The sequence below is a fragment of the Melospiza georgiana genome, chromosome 4 (genome assembly GCF_028018845.1).
Source record: "Melospiza georgiana isolate bMelGeo1 chromosome 4, bMelGeo1.pri, whole genome shotgun sequence".
In the NCBI taxonomy this organism is placed as follows: domain Eukaryota; kingdom Metazoa; phylum Chordata; class Aves; order Passeriformes; family Passerellidae; genus Melospiza; species Melospiza georgiana.
In genome coordinates, this window is record NC_080433.1 from 15,740,721 (window position 1) to 15,765,386 (window position 24,666).

The window sequence follows — 24,666 nt, forward strand, 5'->3', positions numbered from 1 at the left end:
TTCCCAATACTTTTTTTTGACACCTTCTTCACTCCATTGTAGATTAAACCACAGGCTGGAAAATTCTGCTTTATATTAACAAAATTGCAATAAGATTTCTGTTTATTACATCACGCTTAAATGTAAATTTACTTTCTCTTCCCACTTCCATCTTTTGTTTCCTGTGGCCATCAGTGCATAAAAGGGAAAAAGGGGTGGATTTTTACAACATGTACTGCAGTGATGATTAAAAAACATTTTTCAAGCAATATAGTTTAAATTTCTCTTAGGATTTGCATTTGCATTGCAGTGCCCAGTATCAGAAATATGTAGCATAGTGTTGCCATCAACTAAAATTTCTTTAAACAAAGATGTTCATTCTTGCTCTCACCATCTTCTCCAGTCCTTTGCAACTTAACAGTGTAGGAATTCAGTCCCAGTGATTTCCATTGCCTTTACACTTCTCTCTTTGCAAAATGTACTTTCTTGAGTTTAAAACTAATGCCACCGATCACACTGAAGCAAATTAAAAAGTACAGATATGTCCAAAATGGAAGAGCTGAGGAGATCAAGTCCTTGGGTGATTTTCTGGTGTTTCTAAATATTGCTTTTATTACAGTATTTTTAATATACCAAACTATATAAAAATTACAAAATATTGCAAAAAATTGGAAGGAACCTTGCTCCAAGTTTTTAACATCTTTTAGTGGTTGCTGGTGCAGAGTTAAGTGCATGGGCTCTTAACACAACCTCATCAATCCTTGTGCATCTTTTACTTTTTCTATAAGTGAAAAGAAACCTAGAATATTCATAGATATAAAATATTGTTCTTTCACTATCACAATTCTTCATGTATTTCTGTTGATATCCTTACAGAAAATCTCTAAAAGAAAAATAAAGGAAGATCAGCTTAAAATAAAGAAAAATAAAGGAAGATAATTTAATTTTACAGTTCTATGATATAAAGTACAGGAGATGAAACAAAGCAAAAGACAAAAGTGTAGAAGTGAAATAAATACTGGAGGAAAAGTAGAAAAAATCTTATTTTTCTTTGAGTGTGGCAGGACTTTTTTACTGAATTCATAATTTGGTTTTCTCTGAGCACTGATTATGACAAAAAGACAACAGAATCTAAAAAATCTTTCTGTTATTGTCAGACACTAACATTGGATTAATTTCATAGCCTGTAATTTAAAATGACCACAATTCCATTTTTTTTTAATTTCGTCACTGTCTCTTATTTTCATAATATTTATATTTAGTAAAAGTTTTTTATGTGTCTGTAGCAGAATTCTCAACTAAGGATTGTTGATAAATATGCTGAGAATTACTGCATTGTCCTGCAAATCTCTGTCTCCAAGGGAAAAGTCTGACCTTTGATGAAAGAGATGTCATCATATAGGTAGATCTCAGAGAGTGATGGACTGGCAATAAATACCTCCCCCCAGAAACCATGCATTAAGTGATACAGACATTTTGGAATGGTTCTTCAATAATTCTATCAGTTATAGAAGGCAATTATAAACCTTTAAGATCATGTGTTGTGTAATTTGGAACATATTTTTTTTTCTGAAAGAAGTGTTTCTTTCTGGTGAACCTAGCTTATTTTATTTTATTATTTTTTAATTTTTGTTTTTAATTAAGGAGAAGCTCTATAGCAATGGTCTATTCAGTACTAAGTCAAAACTAAACAGACATGGAAATGTTTGCTGTTGGTTAGCAAAATATATGTTAACTCTGAATCCAGCTACTCAAACCAAGAGGGTCTTGTGTAAATACTTTTCCAAAAATTATTTCATATTTTTTTGCACTGTGAGGAAACATAGAGCAAAATGTGTAAAACATCAATGATTGGATTATTATATAAAATCCCTCAGGCAAAAAGAAATTAAATTTTAGTTGCATCATTTATTTTGTTATTATGTCACCTTTAGAGGGCCTCTTTCTACAAAAAGAGTGGTAATAATTGACTGCTATTAATTTTCAAGATCAAACACATCGAACTATTAAACTGAATTTTATGTTTAATAATCAAGGGGGAGAATATTCCTTATGTAGACAGAGATCATTTCTGTGCTTGGTAACCTTTGTTTCTGTATAGCCTTGATGCATCTATCTAGGTAAAGAATGGTAATTTTCTATTACATTGTTATATAATTCACAGCACTTAGTCACAGCTAAAATATGTAGATACCAACCTGAAAATCTCTAATGAATGTTAAAAAGAAGAAGATGAAACCAAAGGCCACTGTCCACTCACAGATTGCACTCATAAAATGGTAAGTATAATCCTGATGGAATGAGATAGATAACAAATTGTCAGATTAAACAGCTAAATAAAATAAAGGCAAAATGATATAGACATTTCCTTCTGTTAATTCAACAAGTAAGATTTATGACTGGTCATCTCTGTTGTATAAAATTAAATTCACATTTTGTTTTTATAGAATGGTGAGTAAATTTATCAAGGTGCATGTGTAACATTGTCTTGTGCAGTACCATTGAAGGCAGTAGAAGAAAACCACAATTAGCACAGGATCAAAACAGAGGTTGAATGTAATATAAACCTGAAAACATGCAGTTGTTGCATTAAGATTACTGATGTGCCCATGCTCCAAGCCTTCACTCTGAGCCACTGAGCTCAGCAATTCTGACCAAGTCCTTACCATGTTTTGAAATAGAGAGCCACCCTTAATGACAGTTCCTGACAAGACTTTTGTTTTTAAGACTGTCACTGAAAACCTGTGTCAATTGACACAAACAGAAAGCAAAGTGTTTCTTAACATGCCATCACCTAAGATGCCATCTGTTTCAGTAAAATTATTTTTTCATCTTTGCATCACATAAAAACCCACAAAACCCCCAAAGATATGACTAAGACTGTCTAATTTGCAAAGATTTATCTCACAGCTGCCTTGCCACTGTTTGGTTGTAGTACATTTGCTAAGTGTGATATTATTAAGCTCTTCAAGCAGGATATACTCTCTGCATTATTTACCTTTTTTTTTTTAATACCTCCTTTTAGCAAAATTCGCCCAAAAAGAAAAATTCGTTTTCATAGTTTCATTCTGAAAACATCGAAATGGATTCAAATACCTAAAATTAACTTTAGGATATTTTAGGTCAGAGTCCAAATATTTGTGACAGTATCAAAGATTATTAAATAAAGAATAATAAAAAAGCTGAGAAAAAAACCTCAAAAACTACAGAATTAAATTGGTCCACTTATTGTTTCATGTGAAAAGTTAATTTTCAAGAAAATTGACTGTAAAAGTAAGTAGAACTAATTACCAGTTTTTTTTTTTTTTTGTAGTCTTTTTCTATGGGAAACTCTCACATTGCTGGTCAAAATGAAAGTCTAACTCTTTCAAGATTGATCACCTATGACAAATTTTCTCACCCACACCACAGACATCTTCCTAATGAAGAAGTGACTGGAAACCAGCATTGCACAGATCTGTTCATGATAATGTGCTATTTGAAGTCTCTGACATGTTTGTAGTGCTTTAAGATAAATATAACAGCATTCCCCAAATAATGTCACACAAGGTAATTTGGCTACCTAGTAAGATTTTACCTTTTCACCTGGAGTCCAATCAATTTTTGTCATGGAAATTTTTGAAGCAAACACAATCACTGGGAAAAACAGTGTAAAGGAAACTATGCAATATTAGTGAGTAAAAATGAAAATGTCTGCTTAAAAAAAAAAAAAAAAAAAAACAAAAAAAAAAAAAACACCATCTTCCCCTTCTGTAGCACAGGAGACCCTGAACAGCCAGAATATCAAATCAAGGTATTAAGAACATAATTAAATGAATCACCTTATTACAAGGCAGGTGGTAATAGCAATCAAAACACATTTCTGCACGAATTAAGGTTTCTGTAGGTTCTTTTAAAGTATAGACAATAAGGGAGACACTCCAAACTTAGGTTTCACATGATTCTGTGAAAAACACTGGGACATTGGTTTTAAATATACCACTGAAATAAGAGATAAAGCTTTTTAGAAGCTCCCAAAACTTATCTTAATGCTATTGATGGTGTCTCAAAATGCTGTATTATACACATTAGAGAGCCTTAAGTAAAGAGTGTGACCTCGTCTTTATTTTTTATCAGCAATGATTTAACTAGAAAGGAAAGCCATGAACACATAAAGGGAGAACCATGGGACGCACCACAAAGGATACTGGGAATGAAAGCAATGCATGATATGGCAGAAATGGCCATCCTTATGTGGCACACAAAGTAAGTGTTCCATCGTGGGCAGGACTTGTAGGAGATTATAGACTGAAGCGTGATGTACACAACACCCGAGCCAAAGGCCACCAGAGCTCCTATGTCATGGACACTGGGAACAGCCAGCTCCTGGAAAGGGAATCAGCACAATGGTTAGCTGCTATGACCTGAAGAAACTGGCAGGTAGTGCACATGAATGTAAATTTTCTGCACGACACACTGATAAGAGGAACTAGACTGAGTACTAAGGGAATAATTTCTAATTCCAGCTTTGCTCTGGTCTCCTGACTTGAAACATCACCTGACCTTGAGCAAATCTCACATCCTCTTCATGTTTCAGTTATTCTATTGGCAAATAGGGATCAGAATGTACTGTTCATTAGTTGTGCATATACAGTGAAAAGACTGAAGGCTTGCAAGCCACCATTTCCATCTTCTTGGATAAGTAAGGATGCTTGAAAATCTGCTAGATCAGATGCTTATTAGCTAGATTAGATCCTTATTATGCTCAGAACCCTTTCTACAAACTGCCCTTAACATGGAAAGCAGGCTCAAAGCAGAGGAAATAGAAATTAGGTGAGGAAGGATTTTATGGACTGGCAAAGAGACACAACAGAGATTAGATAAGAACCAGTGTTATAACTGTCAAGGAATCCCTTTGGAAACATTAGGATCAAAGTTTCTGCATCCCATCCATCATCTTCCTTTTAGGAAGGAGCTGCCTAAAAGGAAGACTACTAAAAACACAAAGCACTGACACAACTTTTGAGATATTCCATAGAAGCAACATACAGAGACTACACCATTCATTAATTATTTTGCATTCCTGATTTGTCTTCTCCCTGAATTTGGTTTCTATTTCAGTGAGGCATCATCCAAAAATTTTTTGTGCCACATATAAATCTTATCAATAAGAACAGGGATATTTTAAAGTAAAATATGATTAGAATAGACTACAGTACCTGTGGTGTTTGCAATCCACACACACTGCCTGGATGCAAAGCTAAAAAGGGCAAGTTACATCTTAAGACAGAGAGGTTTTTTTGTCTGAAAATGCCATTTCCATTACATGTAAAACTGTACTGGCTGTTGAAGGCCCAACAATTTTTATTTTCAATTTCTGTATATGTCATCATGTCACTATATAAGCACAATTGTATTTAAAAAAATGTTCCAAGGTAGACCATCCTTTAAAAGAAATAATGCAGCTGTTTCCACAGATTTTAAGGCAGCATCTCAAGCCTCCTGCCAATTAAATTTAACTTGATTCTAGGCTGAAGTTCTCCGTATTGAATTTTCTTTCAGACATTGAGTGGGGGAACTTTGGTTTGTAATGACATCCTTACTTCTGGCAAAGTAAGCAGTAGTTCTACATGTCCCTATCAAAAGATAAAACATGTTGTTATGCCATTTCCTACAGACTCAGAAGTTTAACAGGCTGATATTGTGCCCAATTTTCTAACCTGTCAGATAAGATTAATTTATTTTGTAGAAAATTCTCCTGGTGAGTATGCCATCATTCAGCAAAAAATGCTGATGCTTTTGTTAGTCTGATTTATTCTGCCCTACCTGATTATAAGCAAACTAAACTTGGAATAGCAAAGTTTTTTACATTCAAGTTTTCACAGAAAAAAATTTACAGCAGAAAAATCCATATATTACAGACCTGTTACAAGACAAGCACACAGAAAACTCCTTAATGGCATAACTGCACAAGCAAATACTCTTGTATAGGAGGAAACAAGTCTCTTCCTGAAAACTATTGAAAAAGGCAAGAACAAGAAAGGCATTCTTATTCCATTTTTCAAGGGTCCACATGGGGATAATGTTAATCACTGTTATCTAGTTGAAATTTTTAATGGCAAAGCAATCTTATTTTATTTTCATTTTTGTTATGAAATTTATGGTCATACCTGAAAAGTTGCAACTATGCCCATTCCAGTGCAGCCCATCAATCCCACACATAATGTAAACATATTGCATGAAGACCTAACAAAGTGTGATGATTCATTTTGCTTCTCTATTAATAAATATCTGATGTACATTGTAATTGAAGCTGAAAAAAACAAAACAAAAAAAAGTTATGTTCAATGTTCACATACTGATTACATTTTAACAAACTTTTCCTGTAACACAGGACATGCAGAACAAAATTATAAACATAATACAATAAATAATACCATCTTTAAGTCTGCTGGAATGAAGAAGTTAATTCAGATGAACTTTCAGGTGGAACTTCATTATTTTTGTCTTAAAATTGCATATTATTTCTATCTTGAACTGAATGCACATCAGTTCAAGAAAAGCACAAATTTAAATCCCATTCTCCTGGGTGTTTTGGGCACAGAGGCATTGCCATTCCACATTAGGAACAGATGTTACAGGGAGATAAGAACCATAAGCTGCAAGTGGGAGGCCTTATTTTGCTCTGAGATGCAGTCTTGTGCCAGAACTACATCTCCTTCTGATGGATGGTCTGAAGAATTAATTCCTTTTTGTAGAGTCACTGCATAAAATGCAGCTCACTCCTGGAAAACACCTGTACTGAATTAGGAAATCATGGAGTTTTTTTGGGATATAATAAACTGTAGACTGAATTCCCCGGTTCCATAACACAGAACACAGTTTCAGCCTATCTACAGCTGGAAAAAGAAATCAGGTAACTTTGCCCAGGCACTGTGAGGTTACATTAAACACTACAAGACTGTGACTGAACGAGGCTCTTATGAAAGGTAAAATATGTTTACTTTGCCTTAAGGCCATCATGCAGAGATACACAGCTCTTGATCCTCCATCCTCTGAAAGGTAATAGAAAATGCCAAACTTCCTGATTCACATCAGTTATTTTGTAGAGAAGGAGGCACATTGAGGAGAAAACCAGGTGTTGCTTCAACACTGTTCTTCCCTTTACTGCAGCATCTCAGAACCTGAAGTTTCCCCACATCAGAGTTTTTGAAGAGTAATTATGTCATCTTTGCTCCATTTTTATTTCCAGTGTGCTGACTACTTTGATAAGGTGCTCTGAAGAGACACAAGTGCCTCTGAGCCTGCACTAAGTGCTCCTAAGGACCCAACACTCCAGGTATTACTTACATCCATCTGATATTACCATTTGACTGTGGAGAAGTTTTTCTGCAGAATACTAAATACAGTTCTGTAATTAAAGCAGGCACTAATTTTTCACTAGTTCTCATTTCTTCATTCTGTTCAACCCAAATACCTTATACATACCTAGAAGTGCTGAAATATTAATCATAAAACCAAAGACACCGCTCTCAGGAGGTTTAGTTCCAGTGTCACTAAAGCGGGAAGAGAGACAAATTAAAAGTTAATTGAGACCTGTGAAACATAAATGAGACAATTGAAATCCCATGAGAAGTAGAACCTCTTCTGTGTGTATAAGGTAATTCACCTTCTGCTGCACCAATTGTAGTAGAGAATCCCTCTTTTCAAAAAGAAAGCATATTTTAAGAGTATATGCATTGAATTGTATTTCTTCTTTTTCTGTATGCAATATGCAAAGATGTGACAGACCTGTACTTTCTCATGAATGACATAATTACATAAATAACATTTCAGAATTAATGTTTCTTTTATCTGCTGAATTAACACTGTGGTAGAGTAAAATATATCTAATGACAGTCACTATCTTAAGATGTGAGAGAATTTGGTATAATTTCTTTAAAAGGACTTGACCCTATAAGAGAAATTGTGTTCCATGCCCAGAAATGTTCCTAGGAACTGTTTAATTTACTAATGTAGATACAGCTTAAGAGTACTCTATCTCCAAGGTGTTGTAAGTCTCTTCTGATGAAACACTTCCCCTTTAATTAGAAGTTCACTGGGACAGAGAGGGAGCAAGGGTGTGAGGATATCTACAGAATTTAAATACATATCTATATGCACATGTATATAAATGAAAGACATAATGTACACAAAACATTTGTTTTGTAGAGAAAAGAACACCTTTACCATAGAGTCCTTTCCCCTCTTTTCCCTACATAAGTGCAAACATCCACCCCAGAGAATGCCTTTTCCTCACAGAAAGTTGAGACCTGTGAAACATAAGTGAGATAATTGAAATCCCATGAGAAATACTCCTGGGAGTATGTGAGCTCAAGACCCTCAAGCAGAACTCTTCTATGGAAGGTGAGTGCTCTATTGAAAGAACAGTACTATGATCTTGCCACCTCTTTTTACTATTTTTTCTTCTCTGATGTTCATTTTTTTCTTGCTTAACATACAACCAGTTGATATGTATTTGATCAAGTTGTGTTGGTCAAGCCAATGGAAAACATCTAGTTCTTCAATCTTTACATAATTTGAGTGTGAGTTAAGTTTTCAGTTACTGGGCAGTACCAAGAGGCAGGATAGTGTGTTTGAACAGAGACACCCAAAAACTCTGCTATCAGATATGTTGTGACCATGTTCACAGGGGTCCCAGGATGAGGGAATAGACGAGAATCTGACTCCATGTTTCAGAAGGCTTGATTTATTATTTTATGATATATATTATACTAAAACTATACTAAAAGAATAGAAGAAAAGATTTCATCAGAAAGCTAGCTAAGAATAGAAAAGAAAGAATGATGACAAAAGCTTGTGGCTTGGACTCTCTGTCCGAGCCAGCTGACTGTGATTGGCCATTAATTAGAAGCAACCACATGAGACCAATCACAGATCCACCTGTTGCATTCCACAGCAGCAGATAACCATTGTTTACATTTTGTTCCTGAGGCATCTCAGCTTCTCAGGAGGAAAAATCTTAAGGAAAGGATTTTCATAAAAGATGTCTGTGACAATATATGAATACATGAGGGTTTTAGCTAATGCCAAAGCTTAGTGGACACTGAGCAAGGATTCTGAGAACAAACCTTTCTCCTGGAGTGGGAGTGTTAATCTGCTGGAGGGTAGGAAGGCTCTGCAGAGGGACCTGGACAGGGTGGATTGATGGGCCAAGATGAGTGGAAGGAGGTTCAGCAAGACCAAGGCCTGGGTCCAACACTGGCCACAACAATGTCCAGCAGAAAAGAACCTGGAGGTGCTGTTTGTCAGCAGCTGAAAATGAGCCAGGGTGTGCCCAGGTGGGCAAGAAGGCCAGTGGCATCTTGGCTTGTGTCAGCCACAGCGTGGCCAGCAGGAGCAGGGCAGCGACAGTCCCTCTGTTCTTGGCTCTGGTGAGGCCGCAGCTCAAGTGCTGCTGTGAGTTTGGGCCCCTCACTGCAAGGAAGACATTGAGGGGCTGGGGTGTGTCCAGAGAAGGGCAGCAGAGCTGGGGAAGGGTCTGGGGCACAAGTCTGATAAGGAGCAGTGGAGGGAGATGGGGGTGTTTAGCCTGGAAGGAGGCTGTAGCCATGTGGGGGTTGGCCTCTGGGTAACAAGCAATAGGACAAGAGGAAATGGCCTCAAGTTCTGCCAGGGAAGATTTAAAGTTGATGTTAGGAAAAATTTCCCCACAGAGGGGGTGGTTAGACACTGGAATGGACAGCCCAGAGAGGTGGTGGAGTCACCATCTCTGGAAATGCTCAAGAAAAGCCTGGACTTAGGGCCATGGTCTGGGTGACATGGAGTTCAGTCACAGTGGAATCAGTACCTCAGAGGTCTTTTCCAGCCTTTGTTGATTCTGTGATTCTGTGTATAATGAGACAAGTAGGTACTAGCTAGGGCTATTTTTTATGTCATTTAATAAGATGAATACTCTTCATTCCAGCAGTGAGGCTGGATTAGGTTTCAGCACTAAGATTCTGAAGCTACCACTGAGTACAGCCAAAATGACCTCAGCATGAATGCTCTCCACACGCAAAAGAGAAAGCACTCTCTACTTTAGCAATCACTCTCAAGGATTTTGGTAATTTTGTGAAGTTCAGGACAGAAGAGTATGACCATCTCAAATGACTTGATTATTTTAGAAATTCATATTTGCTCTCCAACCCCTTCTATGTTATAGAAGGATTTGTTTAACAAAAGTTGCTAAGATGATTTATCAGAAACAGGAGGAAGCTTAGGATAAAAGTAGGATTTGATGGAAAGCTGATGGAAAAAAATAGAGAAAATACGTATATTTCTTTTTACTAGATTGGTTCCAAATTCTCAGACAACAAAAGTTTGAACCAAGCTTTTTGACAAGTTTTTACAACTTGTCAGGCATTGGGAATCCCTATTCACCTCAACTTTCTTGTTGTAATGTTTTCTGAAGACTTGCTCCAGCTGGTAGTCTGCATTAATCTTGTTTCTCTTTGATAGTGAAATTGATGAAAACAGTAAACTGTGTCTTATTGTTTGTTTGTTTGTTTGACACACCTGAAAATCATCTTAATTTGTGTTTCATTTAGCCCATTTTTTAACCTTGAACTTCATCTTTTCCTTTTGTTTCTGGAGTGTTTTTATTAACACAACAAAGGAGCACATTTAAAATGTGGGCCACTTGTGACAATCTTCAAGGACTTTTTCAAATCAGAAACCACTCTGTGGTAAGCACAGTACTGTAATCACTTCAAAGCTTTTGAAGGGCTTTAGGTGAGCAGAGAATGGAATTGGCACACACATAGAAAGCCATTTGGAGTTCTTGGAACATATTGTAGGAGCAAACCAAATAACCTGAAATTGCACTGAGCTCCATTTTTTAACAAAGTATTTTCTCAAGATAAAGGCTTATAGGTGATTTTTGCTGTTGGGGATTTTTAAACTCAATCTTAGATTATGTTGTAAAGAAAATTCATACCAGGAATATTATATCACAATCTATTTACAAAGTACTGCACTGGACTTTTAAGGACACAATCTTCTTAATGCTATATTTTGCATTTTAAAAGCTAAATGAATACTTGGATTCATATTAATTTTTCTTGAAGTCTGCTGCTTTGAAAAAAAAAAGATTAGCAAAAAAAGTATCAGTGACAGTCCCCATGTTTTTATGAAAAAATTAAAAAGGAAATTGCATATTTGAAACAAAAATGTGCTCACTTATTTGAGCTGATGCATAGGTGAGCTTAACCTCCATGGAAAAGATGAGGAACCCTGTATGAAAATGACAGCATTTGTGTCCCAATCTCAAGCAGAAAAATTTTAAAAATGAACAGTCTTCTCAAGAGTAGAAAGACAAGAAGGTGAAGGAGACAAGGAATAAATATTTTAGGCCCAAAAGACTCCTCGTAATTGAATTTTATATGGTTTGTTTGATGGGACATTAGCACAGCCTCAAAGACAAATTTAGGTGTGGTCTCTCCCTGTAACAGCTGCTACATTGTAAGCAAATAAAATTAATGTTACTTCAAGGCATACACAGAGTACTTGGAGAATGAGCATAAGAATTACAGAAATGTTGAACTCAAGTATGTCAGTATTCTTCTCCTTTGTGTAACTGGAATTTCCCCATATGAGCTCTATTTAATTTTTATACTTCATTTTAAGATATTGCACAACTGAAAGGTTGCAACATTCTTCCTCTTTTTTTAACACTCTTAGTTTTACTAAATCACATTCTCAATCACATGATTCATATTCTTAGGCTAAAGCAATGACCTGCAAATTAAGAATATGAATATGGTATGACTATTATCCTGAGTACCTAGAAAAAACCTTGTATTATTCCCAAATGCATCTTCTATGAAGTTCTTATGCTTAGACCTCATGCCTTTAGAATTGTTGCAGGTGCTTCACCAATAGTCAACATATATTCTTAGTCCAAATGTGGTGTTAAAAGGATGTAACATAAACAAGACTTTTAAAAAGCTTTACCAGTAAATGCAGAGGCACTGAGTGGGAATCACTGGTGCAGCCTCTTATGTTTTTGCTTTGTTTAGGTTTTTTAGGGCATATGGACTTTTATGGTGATTCCATAGCTAAAGGATAAGAACAATGTTTAATGGGAGCTATTCCATTAAGTTGATATAACTGTGGCAGCTGTGATACATTCCCTAGAATTTTAGAGTTGTGACTTAAAGGTTTGGTCCCTCCCTTTTAGAAAGAATGACACAATTAAGATACCTGGGCTGTCAAAAACTTAACTGCAAACAAAACTATACATAAAAAACCACATCCCGCTCTCTCATATATTTTATTCTATGACATGGCTTCAACATAAGAAACATAATTTGTCAAATTTCTTGCTACAGGATCTCTAAATATTTCTGAACACAAACCATGTATAATTATGTCAAATGATTAATTTTTGTTAGCTAATACTGGATAAATTGCACTGATCGCAAGCACTTTTGTGTTAGTAAAGCTTTGTGTGCAATCAAGGATGAGCAGTAGGGTATTTGTTCAAGTACAAGAACAAGGCTTTCCAAGAGCTTTCCAGATTTGTACAGAGAGTCTTAAAAAGTTTTGCTAACATAAACATAAAGCCCAGCTTTCTCTGGCTCAATTTCAATGACGCTCAGCTATCTTGTGGGTTGTGGTGTCATTTTCTCTTGCCTATGATGACAAACCCTAATTTTCAATCACATTTTCTTCTATGTGCCAATCAGGTTAGCAGTCTTCTGAAATTCTGCATGCCCAAAAAGTCCTTCAAGGAATTAGGTCTAGATGCTTTTTTGTCACAGACATCTTTTACGGAAAGTCCTTTCCTTAGCATTTTTTCTCCTGAGAAGCTGTGAGGCCTCAGGAACAAAATGCAAACAATGATTATCTGCTGCTGTGGAATGCAACAGGTGCATCTGTGATTGGTATCATGTGGTTGTTTCTAATTAATGGCCAATCACAGTCAGCTGTGTCAGACTCTGTCCAAGACACAAACCTTTCTTATTCATTCTTGCTTTTTCTATTCTTAGCTAGCCTTCTGATTAAATCCTTTCTTCTATTCTTTTGGTATAGTTTTAACATAATATGTATCACAAAATAATGAACCAAGCCTTCTGAAACATGGAGTCAACATTCTCATCTCCTTCCCTCATCCTCTGACCCTTGTGAACATGGTCACACATCTTGAAAGATGTATTTTATAACCTTGTTTAGATCTTCCAAGAGAATCAGAGACAGTCTTGGATTTCTGGTTAACCTTCAATCTATTGAGAGATAAATACTAACATTTTCATAGTTTAGATTTAAATGTTAACATAAGGTATGCATAAAGAATTATTTACACATAATTGCACTTAAATGGAAAAGGTTAGAGAAAAAAGGATGCCAGGCATCTCTTGGGAAGTCTTTAAAACCCATTGGTCCTATAATGAAATATAAAAAATGCATGTTTGTGGGGATGTGTTTACTGCAAAAGCCATCACAGGGCTTTGAGTCCAGTCACCATCTGGTGCACTTTGGCCTAGTTCTGTACTTATACAAACAAAATTACACTTCCACCACGTAATTGTAAACTTTTTCTAGCATCAGGCCTGCGCCGACTGCAGCAGAAAACTTCCATGTCCTTTCTTTCCATGGTGTCTGTGTCCTGTGGCTCCTGGAGCTGCCAGAGATGTGATGGGTGCCGGGGGTGCCCAGCGTGTCCCTCTGTCACACGGAGGCCCCTGGGGACCCCAATTTCCCTCCGGGGAGCCCCTCAGGCCACCTCCCACGGTCTCACACACGCACGAACCCCGCAGCTCCCCCGCCTCACCTGATGTAGGGCACCAAGGGCTCGACGTGGCCCGCCAGCACGGCGATCACATAGGAGATGATGAAGGCGGCCGAGGACCAGCAGACGAGCAGGGTGGGCACGAAAGCCACGCCGGGCATGCAGCACAAGAGCATCGCCCCCGGGGCCGGGGCAGCGGGGCTGCGCTCACGGCCGGGCACCGGGGACTGCCTGCCCCGCCGGCCCGGGGATGCCCCGCCGCGACGGGCGCTGCCTTCCCTTCACTTTCGCTTCTCCGCGGCGCTCCCCGCCCCCAGAAGAGCCGCGGCCCCTCCGCCCGTCCCCGCTGCGCGATCCGCAGAGTTTGCGGCCGCAGAACTTTCCCCGTGTCCCGGTGCTGCGGCTCTCGCACCGCACACGCCCCGTCCGGGCAGGGAGGCGGGCGGTGAGATGCTGCCCGGACGGCTCACCGACTGCTCGTGCCTTCAGTTTTCTTTAAAAGGGCTAAAAATGGGTCCATTGGGCTCTTTGCAGCTCATATTGTATGTGCTGCAAAGTGCATATTATATGGCTCTACGCAGATATTTACTATATGTATTTTGATGTATTGATTAGTAGTATTAACTACTAATGTAGTGCTGTATTAACATCTTGACAATATGATAAATGTAGTCTTGTAGTTAAAAGGTAACTTTTGCAGTTAAAATAAGACCTCTGTAAGTGGGATATTTTTTAAGAAAGCACCAGAGAGCAGCCACAGGACACCTATATCTTTCAGAACAAAATAGTTTATTGCCCTCTTATCCGAAGAAACTAACTTCTTCCCACCTCGAAGGCGGTGTGAAGATTAAGAAGAAGAAGTTGACACTGCCCAGAAAAAAGTACCCAGACGTCCATAACTCTTTGTCTCTATTGTCTCATATTGTCCTAATTCAATTTGTCCAAATTATTATTACTCCAATTGTATTACTATTTTTATAACCACTTTATTACTATTAAACTTTTAAAACTTTAAAAACAAGTGATTGGCATTTTTCACACCGGCATAGAAACCAAGTCAGAAACCATGCAAATCCCATTCCAGAGTCCTGCACACACCTCACCCGCCCTGGACTTTCATTTCAAACACTTAATGTAGCCTTGATCTCGAAATTTCCCCTGAAATTCACTTCTCACATGCTTAGAGGGAACCATAGTTTAATTCAAAATCATGCTGCGTTCAGCATTTTCACTTTTGTTTAGCCTGAAGCCACGGACATTCTGCCAGGGGTGTTTCTGTTTCCTTTGATTGTTTGCAGTTATCAGCCCTCCAAACCAACATCCAAACTCGAGGTCATGAGTTTGTTCTGCTACAAAGATGTGTGTGTGCATGCTCTGCCCCTCTCCCTGAGCATGTATTGAGGGCTTTGCCTTCAGTGCACATTCCCTGTGCTGGATGCACACAAGGTGAGTATTTCCCATGCTTTGAAGGCTTTGGGAATGGAGATAGAAATTACATAAAAGGACCAGGGATAGTATATCTTAATACAAGTAGAGAAAAGTAATTAAAAAATTATTCAACCCCTAAGACTGGAGGTAGTTGATGCCCTTCTTCTTGCCAGTAGCAAGTTGCTCATGCTCTTAACATACAAATTGAGCATAACAGTTCACACCATGCCCCAAATTCGTACTTCACATTTCCACAGCTAATCTGCCTTCTAGTAAATCTGAGTGACAGAAATTACTGACTGAAAAACAGGGATATTTCTCTTTATGTTAAAGGTGCAAAAATAATGGAAGGGAGATAATGTTTGAGCTGTCTTAATATGCTGGTTTAAAAAATTCTATGTAATCGTGCCTCAATATCAGGTATCTTCATGTTTTTTCCTCTTGAAACAGAAAATTAAAGAAATAACATACAGAAATGAAATCTAGTCTCTCTGGTAAATAAATGGCGGAAACATATTGATGGTAATTATATTTATAGAATAGTAGAATTTTAATTTTTAGTATATCAGTAATTTAGTGTTTTTGTTTGGTCCCTTGCAAAAATAAGACAGAATTCACTTTATTTTACTGCATCAACATTTAAGTCACACTGTTGGAAAAATGTTCCATCAACAGTTCTGCAAGTTCCTTGTACTACCTTTAGTTTTGTAAGTAGTAAATAAATTACTCTAAAGTGTGAGTTGAGTATTTACATTATTCACATGACTTTTTGAAATGCCTGAACACTATTTGGAGTGAAAGAAATGGATACGTTTGGCTCAAGCAGGTGGCAATTGACTGTTTGGTGATCACTAGCAAAGGCTCTCGTTGCTATGTAAACAATTATTGCAGCTCACTTGATGTTTCATTTTCTTTATAATTTTATTATAAAATTTGAGCAGTGATCTGTAATAATTTTTAAATGATGCATTTTTAACAATGCATCATTTTATAAAGAAGCATGTTCTTTAAAGATCATTAGAAACTGCACAGAGTAACAAATACAGGTTACTCATGAACTTGGGGAGAGTAATTTCATTTACTGGACTTGAGAACACTAGTGTGCTATCTCAAAGAAAGTCTATGTATTTTAATTCATTTTGTTTTCAATAAGTTATATTAAAACCCTAGGAGTATAGAAACAAAAAATAACTAATAATGGATTTTAGTACAGCTTCATGGGATTATTGTGGATGGAAAATTAGATATGAGTCATCAGTGTGCACTTGCCGTCCAGAAAACCAGATTTATCCAGGGTATGAAAGCATGGGAAACATGACTAGAAGGCTGAGGAGGATGCTCTGCTCTGGAGAGACCTCACCTGGACCATTGCATCCAGCTCTGAGGTCTCTTGCACAGGACATGGACCTGTTGCAGTGGGTCCAAGGAGGGCCACAGAAATGATCAGAGGGATGGAGCACCTCTCCTTGTTGAAGAAAGGCCAAGAGAGCTCAGGTTGTTCAGTCTCTAAGAGAAAAGGCTCCAGGGACAACACATTGCATCTTTTCATTATTTAAATGGGGCTTAGAAGAACGACTGCTAGAGAATTTTTACCAAGACCTGTAGTGATAGCACAAGGGGAAATGGCTTTAAACAAAAGAGGGTAGGTTTAGATTACATATTAGGAAAGAATTCTCTGTTCTGAGGATGATGAGACACTGTGACAGGCTGGCCAGGGAAATTGTGGATGCCCTGTTAAAGGCCAGCCTGGATGGGGCTGTGAGCAATCTTGTCTAATGGGAGGTGTCGCTGCCCATGGGAGTGGGGTTGAAACTAGGACATCTTTATGGTCCTTTCTGAACCACACCCTGCTATGATTCTATGATTCTGTGGTTTAACACAATGATCAGACTACTTCAAATTAGAATTATTAGAAAAATAAATATGTCAAGGTGTGCAAATAATAACATATTGCATAATAATAACATAAAATCATGTCAGTGATTTGAAAATACATGAAGGTAAGGAAATAACAAAGGAAGAAATCTACAATAGCCTATGATGCTGGTTCTTTTATCTCCTCTTTTCTCCTTCTTTACTCAAAATATGGTTTGCATGGATTTTATATTTATTATATATGAATATTCTATTATATATGAATATTCTTTATAATACATGCATTTTTCAAACTCATTCATTATGGAATTACCTGTAACATTAAAGACCCAGTTAGAAGAATGTCCTTCCCCAAACATATTGGTTTTTAATATCTCTGCATGGGTTTTACATTAAACCTGTACAGAATAGTTACAGTAGCATTTACTTCCCTGATTTGAGAAAGAACCTGCTGGAAGATGGAAGGATGGAAGAACAAGTGAGACAAGAAAATGGCAAGCAGTAAAAGTTTGGAATGAGAGCAAGAGAGATGCAGTTCAGCTGCTTCCTGAGATCTGTTGCTACACACAATCACTAGGGAAAAAAGCAGTCAATCTGTGAATGTAATGCCTAAATTCTTTTATTAACAACTGGTTAATAGCTGGTTTATTAACACAGGTTGCACCAGAAATACATTTACAGAAGGAATCAAATACACTACCTGTAACTTCTTCAGATTACTGTGTGAAGAGTTCAAGCTGGTTTGTGGTATCTCTTCACTTCCTCTTTGGTCATGTGCCAATATCTGTAACCTTCCTTCAGTAATAAAAGCATGTGTAAACTATTTTCACTTCTGACAGGAAGTTTGGAGCAGCAATAGTAACAATCCACAACTTCTGTGAAGTCTTAACACTGTGAGGCATTCGTGGCATGGTGTTAATATTTCTAAAAGGTAATGGCATTTAGTTATAAGGCAGTTTTCAGATGTTACTGTTTAAGAGATGGTTTATTTTGCTCCATTTATTTTGGGTCTCCCCTGTAGATAGCTAGATTATATCTAAATGTCTAACAAAAATTCAGGAAAAAGATGTCTTAGCTGTCAAAAATATTGGACAAGTCAAAAGTTGACAGATCCCTTAAGAATGAAGAGAGGTAACTACTGGGTTGAAATTGTGTAATTTCATCTCTCAAAAAAACTCAAACCAAACCAAATTAAAAACTCAAAAACCAAAAACAAAACCAAAACCAACACCTCAAACCCAAAACCAAACAAAACAAAAAAACAACCAACGAACCAAAAAAAAAACCCCAAACCCCAAAAACAAGCAAGTAAATAAAAACACCCCACAAAGAGCTACTATGCACACATATACACACACACATACACACACAAAAACAAACAAACAAAAACAAACAAACTAAAAAAGCCCCAAAAAACCAAAAATGAATAGAAGTAATGTCTTGCAATAGAGATGAAGTGTGAAAAGGTTTATTCCAGAATTTCTAGAGAAAATTAGCTCTCAAAATGTATTATTTTTTTTTTTTTTACTACTCCACTCTGTATTTTCAGTTAATTCTTGGGTGACGTTTTTTTTTCAAATAAAATGTTTATTGGGAGAAATCTTTGTTTCCAGAATGCATGAGCTGTAGACTGACAAGGGCTATAAAGAGCAAGAGAGAGACTGTTTAGCTGCAGATGAACCATTCTCCAGTGGCTTTGTTGTCTTTCCCTCTAAATGAGGTAGTGAACATGCTGAAGCAGTTAGTAGGAGAATTTGGCTCTGGCATTTTGAGAATTTTGGCAGTACATTTTTGTAGAAGCACATTTTTAGTGAAAAGTAAATCATTCAAAGTGAAATGGGAGCTTTTTATGTGGCCTTGTCATCTGAAAGAAATACCTTTGCAGTTTTCTTAGTGGTACACAGTGGCTGGCAGTAAGTTGCTTGCTGAAGATTAGGAGAGAGTAATGAAATTCATGACCTGAGTCAAATTAGAATGCAAAGGGATTAATGAAATCAGACTCTAAACAGAGAGAATTTGATCAATCCTAGGAAAAGCTATCAAATACATTTTTTTTCCTCAACTTTAGAAGTGGCTAATGATGTTGAGAAAAAATGTCCTGGAAATGGGGAGTACTCACTCCTGAAAAATCAGATTCTATTTCCATATGCTAATATTGATTTGGCAGCACAATTTAGGGGTGTTGGTGTGTCTACCTTTACTGCAACATATTGTTAAATATGGGGCACTCAATTATTTCTTATTTTTCCCTGTATGCCCTGCTTTGCACATTGCTGGATGTATTCCTGGTTGCTTCTTTCATGAGTTTCCTTTTTCTGTGTCTGGCCACAGAGGGAGCTGCTGCGTGTGCTCCAGGGGAATATTGTGAAATCTGTTTGTGTTGAAACTGCTTGATTCCAGCTGATACATACAAGCAGACATACCTAGTAAAATGTAGTTTTACAAAACGTAAACATTGTGTTCAATTTTGTCTTTTCAGTTTTTACAAATTGTTCTTTCTATCCTTTCTTGGCCTTTGTCCATGTCCTTCATAGTTCTTCAAAGGGTGGTGGTGCATAGCAAATTTGTTATGGCCACAAATAATATGAAAAAAAGGTAGAATTGTTCTTTTTCAGTAAAAATGCAGTGAAATCAGTACCATGAGGCATAAACAAATGCTCAGCTTTTTAGCTGGCAATGAGCACTGTAATAACCTGTGGAGCATCACTTCTTATTTGTTTGAGGAACTTTGGATTGAGCAACAATCCAGTCCCAGAGGAAAGATCGTGAACCATACCTGTGTCTTGTCTGTACCAGCTCCTTCACACTCTTGAGCAGCAGTTAATGGCTGGACTCCATGGTCTTAGAGGTATTTTCCTGCCTAAACAATTCTATGTCTCCATGTTCTGAAATAAAATAGATATGAAGAACAGCTAATGTGGCTTTCCAAAAACGTATTGCAGCAATTATTCCCACTCTACTCTCTATGTAGTCTCTTAAGGATTTTTAAACATAAAAGTATATTTTCAGCCACCAAAGGAAATTGTTCATCCTAAAGAGGTCCTTTAACTATTCAACCCTTCTGTCTGATACTGTCATCCATACCAAATGATGGAGAGCTAACTAACCAAAATTAGATTCTCTTCTAATGTTCTGAGTCTCACTGCTGTGATGTAAAAGGTGCATGTTATTTGATACAGCCACAAAATCCTACTGACCACTGTAAATCACTAAAAGCACCTCCACTATTTTGTGCTGTGTGCTGCTGAGTGGATTTAAAAGAGTGTCCTGCCCATTTCAACCATCAAATCTGTACAGTCTGTTCTCTGTGCCATTGCAACCTGACAGGATTAACAAAAGAAACATAAATTCCATCACTGTGATGTAACAATGCCATCAGTATACTAAAGGCTCTGTGTTTCCAGTGGTAAAGTAAAAAATAATACCTTTTTAACCTTTAGAATAATCAAACATTTCATAGAAGCAGACCACTGTGAGAAATTCTATTCTACCCTATTCTATTCTGCTCTAGTTAAAATGATAGCTAAATATCAAGGATAATGAACTCCATCTGTATATTTTCAAAAAGAATGATGAAATTTAGTATTTATAAAATAAGGTTTCATTAATATATTTCCTAATATACATAAAATACATTAAATCATGGCCTGGGGAGATTTTCCAGGATATTTCATCCACTTCACTAAGGACTTTGGAAACAGACATACAGATATGAGTTAGTTTGAAAGCCTCTGTCTATTTAAATTTTAGTTTACCATTGCTAAGAGCATATCTCTTTAAAAAGCAAGGACTCGCTGTAAAGAAAACCAAGGACAAAAACCCTAACACCCCAACAAAAACAACAAAAGCCCCAAACCAATCAAAACCAAGACCAAAAGCCAGATTCTGCAGAATTTCAAAAGGTTTCTTCTGGCTTTCTGCAAGCATTTATTATTTTAGTTTGAAGTGTGCAGGAAATAACAGATCTTTCAGGGTAAAATGTTGGCGAATACTATGCTTAGAAAATCTGATTCTGCTGCCAGGTGCACATGCTGCCTCAGCTTCATCTAGATGCTCACTTTCAGAGATTTTTCAAATGGCATTTTTCCAGTCCTTTGCTCTCTAGGCACAGCTTTTTCATCTGTTTCTGAGATACTACTGTTTTCTCTATAGATATACCTCATTTTTACCAGCCATGCTCTTCAGATGATTTTAAATATTCTTTCCAGTATCTGCACAAATAGAAAAGAACTGGAAAGGGTAGGAACTGACTGATGTTTCAGACATAAATTTGCTTTCCAGTAGAGAAATGGATATGAAAGGAAAAAAAAAAAAAAGGATTCCATATCCTATGAAGAGAATTCTCAAGTAAAAACTCATAAATGTTCCTTGCATATGGGTCCAGAGGGTTGGGAGCTGAACATCTGAGGGTTTTCAAAAGTACAGAAATACTGAGCACAATTTTAAAAATCTCCTATTTGCAGCAGTACTAAGTGAAAACTCTCACTAGCTGCATATAATTAGAAGGCATTTGCTCATGAGTCTAAAATTACTTCAGACTGATTAAGAGATAATCCATTACAAGACACAGCAGCGAGGTCTAGCAGTGTCTCTCAGAAATGAATCACTTACATTCAATCTCTATCAGAGGTAATGCCAGTGGCATTGGGTCTCACCAAAGCCTAAGAGCTCTATAAATGGTGAGTCAAAATGAGATTATGTGTTGAAGGATAGAACACTGCTCAGTCACCATCTTTTACTCTTTTATGAGTGACTAATGTGATTTAATTATTGTATTTGATGGATAGTGGTACTACCAGATTCACAGTGCCACACCAAGCTGTTAATTCCAGTATGCCTAAGGCTACTGGGTTAAATTTCAGAAGCACAGATATTATAGATTTTGGGAGGGTGGAGTGGCAGGGAGAGAAGTCCTATTATCTCCCAGTCCTTTTCCATAGAGAGTGCTCTTCAAAGTAGTGACAAACTCTCCACTACCCCTCTACTCTGAACTTTTACTTGCCTGACTTGAGACATCTCTGAATGCTCACAAGTTCAGAGCACTCACAAATGAAACCAAAATCCCCAAGAGTGAACAGCTGAGCCTCCAGAGTAGAATGAGCTATCTCCTGTATTGAGAAAATTCACATCTCCTGTATTGAGAAATTTCACGTGGAACAGGCATCAAACTTACTGAATTTTGTCTTTACCTTTGTGGTCCGTAATTTTTGCCTCATAGAAGTGCTACAAGTTTAATTCATGTTTATTAAAGACACCATAGAGAGACAAATACAGGAAACCTGTGTTGATGTTAGTTCTCTTTTCTTTAGAGCAAGATTAATGAAATGTCTAGTGAATAGTATTCTTGGCTAACAGAAAAGATTGAGATGCTTGGTTGATTATTTATGGTATTTTGCCTCAACCAAAGATAATTACACTCTTGCCTTGGATGTTTAGCTCCTAATGTTCTCCTTTCCTAGCAAATGAGAACACAAAAGACCTGGAAAGTACTACTACTGGATAATTTCCCATGTCCAGTAAGAAGTTCTGCCTTCCTCAAGATTTTGAGGATTACAGAATCTCCATCCCTGTTAAAAGAAAGTAAATATTATTTTCAAAGTAGCTTCTACCCTTTCTTAGAAAGGTCTAATTGAGGTAAGAAAAACATCAAAAATTCAGTTTTCTAAGAGCTAAGAGAGAAAAAATACTGGTGGAGACAACTTTCAGAAAATCAAGATCAAGTGTGTTTATAACTATTTGTTTATTTAGATTACATCATAATCCACAGGAGGCATGCCTCTGTGTTATGCTTCTGTGTTAAGTGCTGCTATGTGCACCTTTGAGTTAATATAAATACAAGAACAGTCAAGCAGATCATTCCAAGAGCCCAGTGATTTACATGGATAATGACTTGGCAAGGCCCCTAAGTATATGTTGGATTATAAGGGCAGTGCCTAATTTTTACATATCCTGACATCTAGTGGAATTTATTGCTCCTAGCAGAATATCTGTGCTTGTTTTTATCTCCAGTGACTGGCAGAAATGGAGAAAGTTAAGTATTCTGTTCTTGGATACAATTATCAAGTTCTCACCTGGAGAACTGCAAAAACAGCGGACTAGATAAAATGTGAAAAGAGAAGAATTTGGCCCAAGCCCTGCTCCTTTCAGAGACATGCCCACAAAGACAGCTGCAAAGGGATACAAGGCCCCTCATCTGGTTTCTGGTTTTAAACTGGAAATCATTTCTAGTGACAGACATAGAATAATCCCAGCAACTTTGATAGATTGTCTCAAAAGGTATTTGAGCCTGCATTTGGCATGTGTACCTTAATAGCTTGCCATTAATTAGCAAGCTGAGGGGGGCCTTGTGTTCATCCCTATTCCATGCCTTTCACAGAATCACAGAATCATCAGGGTTGCAAGAGACCCTTAAGATCATCCAGTTCAACCATCAACCCACCATATCCATCCCTAAAATTCATCCTCAAGTGCCACATCCAGATGCCTCTTGAACACTTCCAGCGACAGTGACCCTAACACCTCTCTGTGCAACTTATTCCAGTGCCTCACCAGTTATTCAGTGACTTTTTTCCCCCTAATATCTAATTTAAACCTCCCCTGGCACATCTGGAGACTATTTCTTCTCATCCTTCCACTTCAGACATGGCAAAAGACATCAACTCCCAACTCAGTACAACATCCTTTCAGAAAGCAACAAGGTCCCTGCTGAGCCTCCTCTTCTCCAGACCAAACAACCTCATTCACCTGGAATAATTAAAACTTTGATGGACAGAAGACAGGAAGACACTCTGAGTCCATGGCAAAATGGAATATAGGGGAACATCTGGAGTATAGAGCCCTGTTTCCTGTCACAAGCTGGTTAGGCTATCTCTCAAGGCTTGATAGGTATTCCTGCTATTCCTGTTTTAAATATATTCCAGAACATGGTTTTGTTTCCTTGTTGTGTTTTGTTTTGTTTGATTTGGGTTTTCCTGTGTTTTGTTTTAACCTCGTGACAGTATTGCATTTAGTTTAAGTTTCTGATCTCTATTTCTGTGATGTGAGCAAGTCAAAACCTTTTAGTGTCTCTTTAGAAAGAAGGATCTGGTTGTTCCTTTTCATGCACCAACTTCAGTTTTAAATATATTCCTTGAATATAAGTATTCTACAAGAAAGGACAGATATAGGGCCATTATGATTTGTTCAGCACCTTTTTATATCTCTCTGTCTAATGGTATGCTTTGTCTGATACTTTAAAAAATAATTTAAAGATTATGTGAATTTTAATGGCTTTATCACACTGGTATCATATGGAAGTATTTATTAGTCTATATAAATGCATCATGTCTCAACTTGTACTAATTATTAATCCAGGTCTTGAAGTAATTCAGCTTCCCTTGACTGCTTTTCTGCTTTACATTGGTGACATATCTCTCATTTTCATCTTTTCAGCACAGTCAGTTTCATTTCTGCATTTACACTGGATTGTTGACGAGAAATAGATTATTTTTGACCAGAAATAGGGGTTTTTCTCATAATCTGCATAAGTGCTATACCTCAGTTCTCAATGAAAACCTCAGTCTGCTGACTCAGGATACCAAGCCATCACTGGCTCAGTGCTGTGGGTGGTGGTAAAGAGGTGCTGCTAGGCAGTA

At 37.2% G+C, this 24,666-nt stretch overlaps 1 protein-coding gene across 1 annotated transcript; it reads right to left on the minus strand.

Moving 5' to 3' along the window:
• Positions 1–817: 817 nt before the first annotated feature.
• On the minus strand, positions 818–13,905 carry DRAM1 (DNA damage regulated autophagy modulator 1). Its single transcript, XM_058023137.1, has 7 exons — positions 13,772–13,905; positions 7,447–7,514; positions 6,129–6,271; positions 4,167–4,344; positions 3,557–3,615; positions 2,178–2,270; positions 818–862 (listed from the first exon to the last, which is right to left on the minus strand). The coding sequence occupies exons 1-7, from the start codon at positions 13,903–13,905 to the stop codon at positions 818–820; spliced, it is 720 nt and encodes a 239-aa protein (XP_057879120.1).
• Between the last annotated feature and the right edge of the window lie 10,761 nt (positions 13,906–24,666).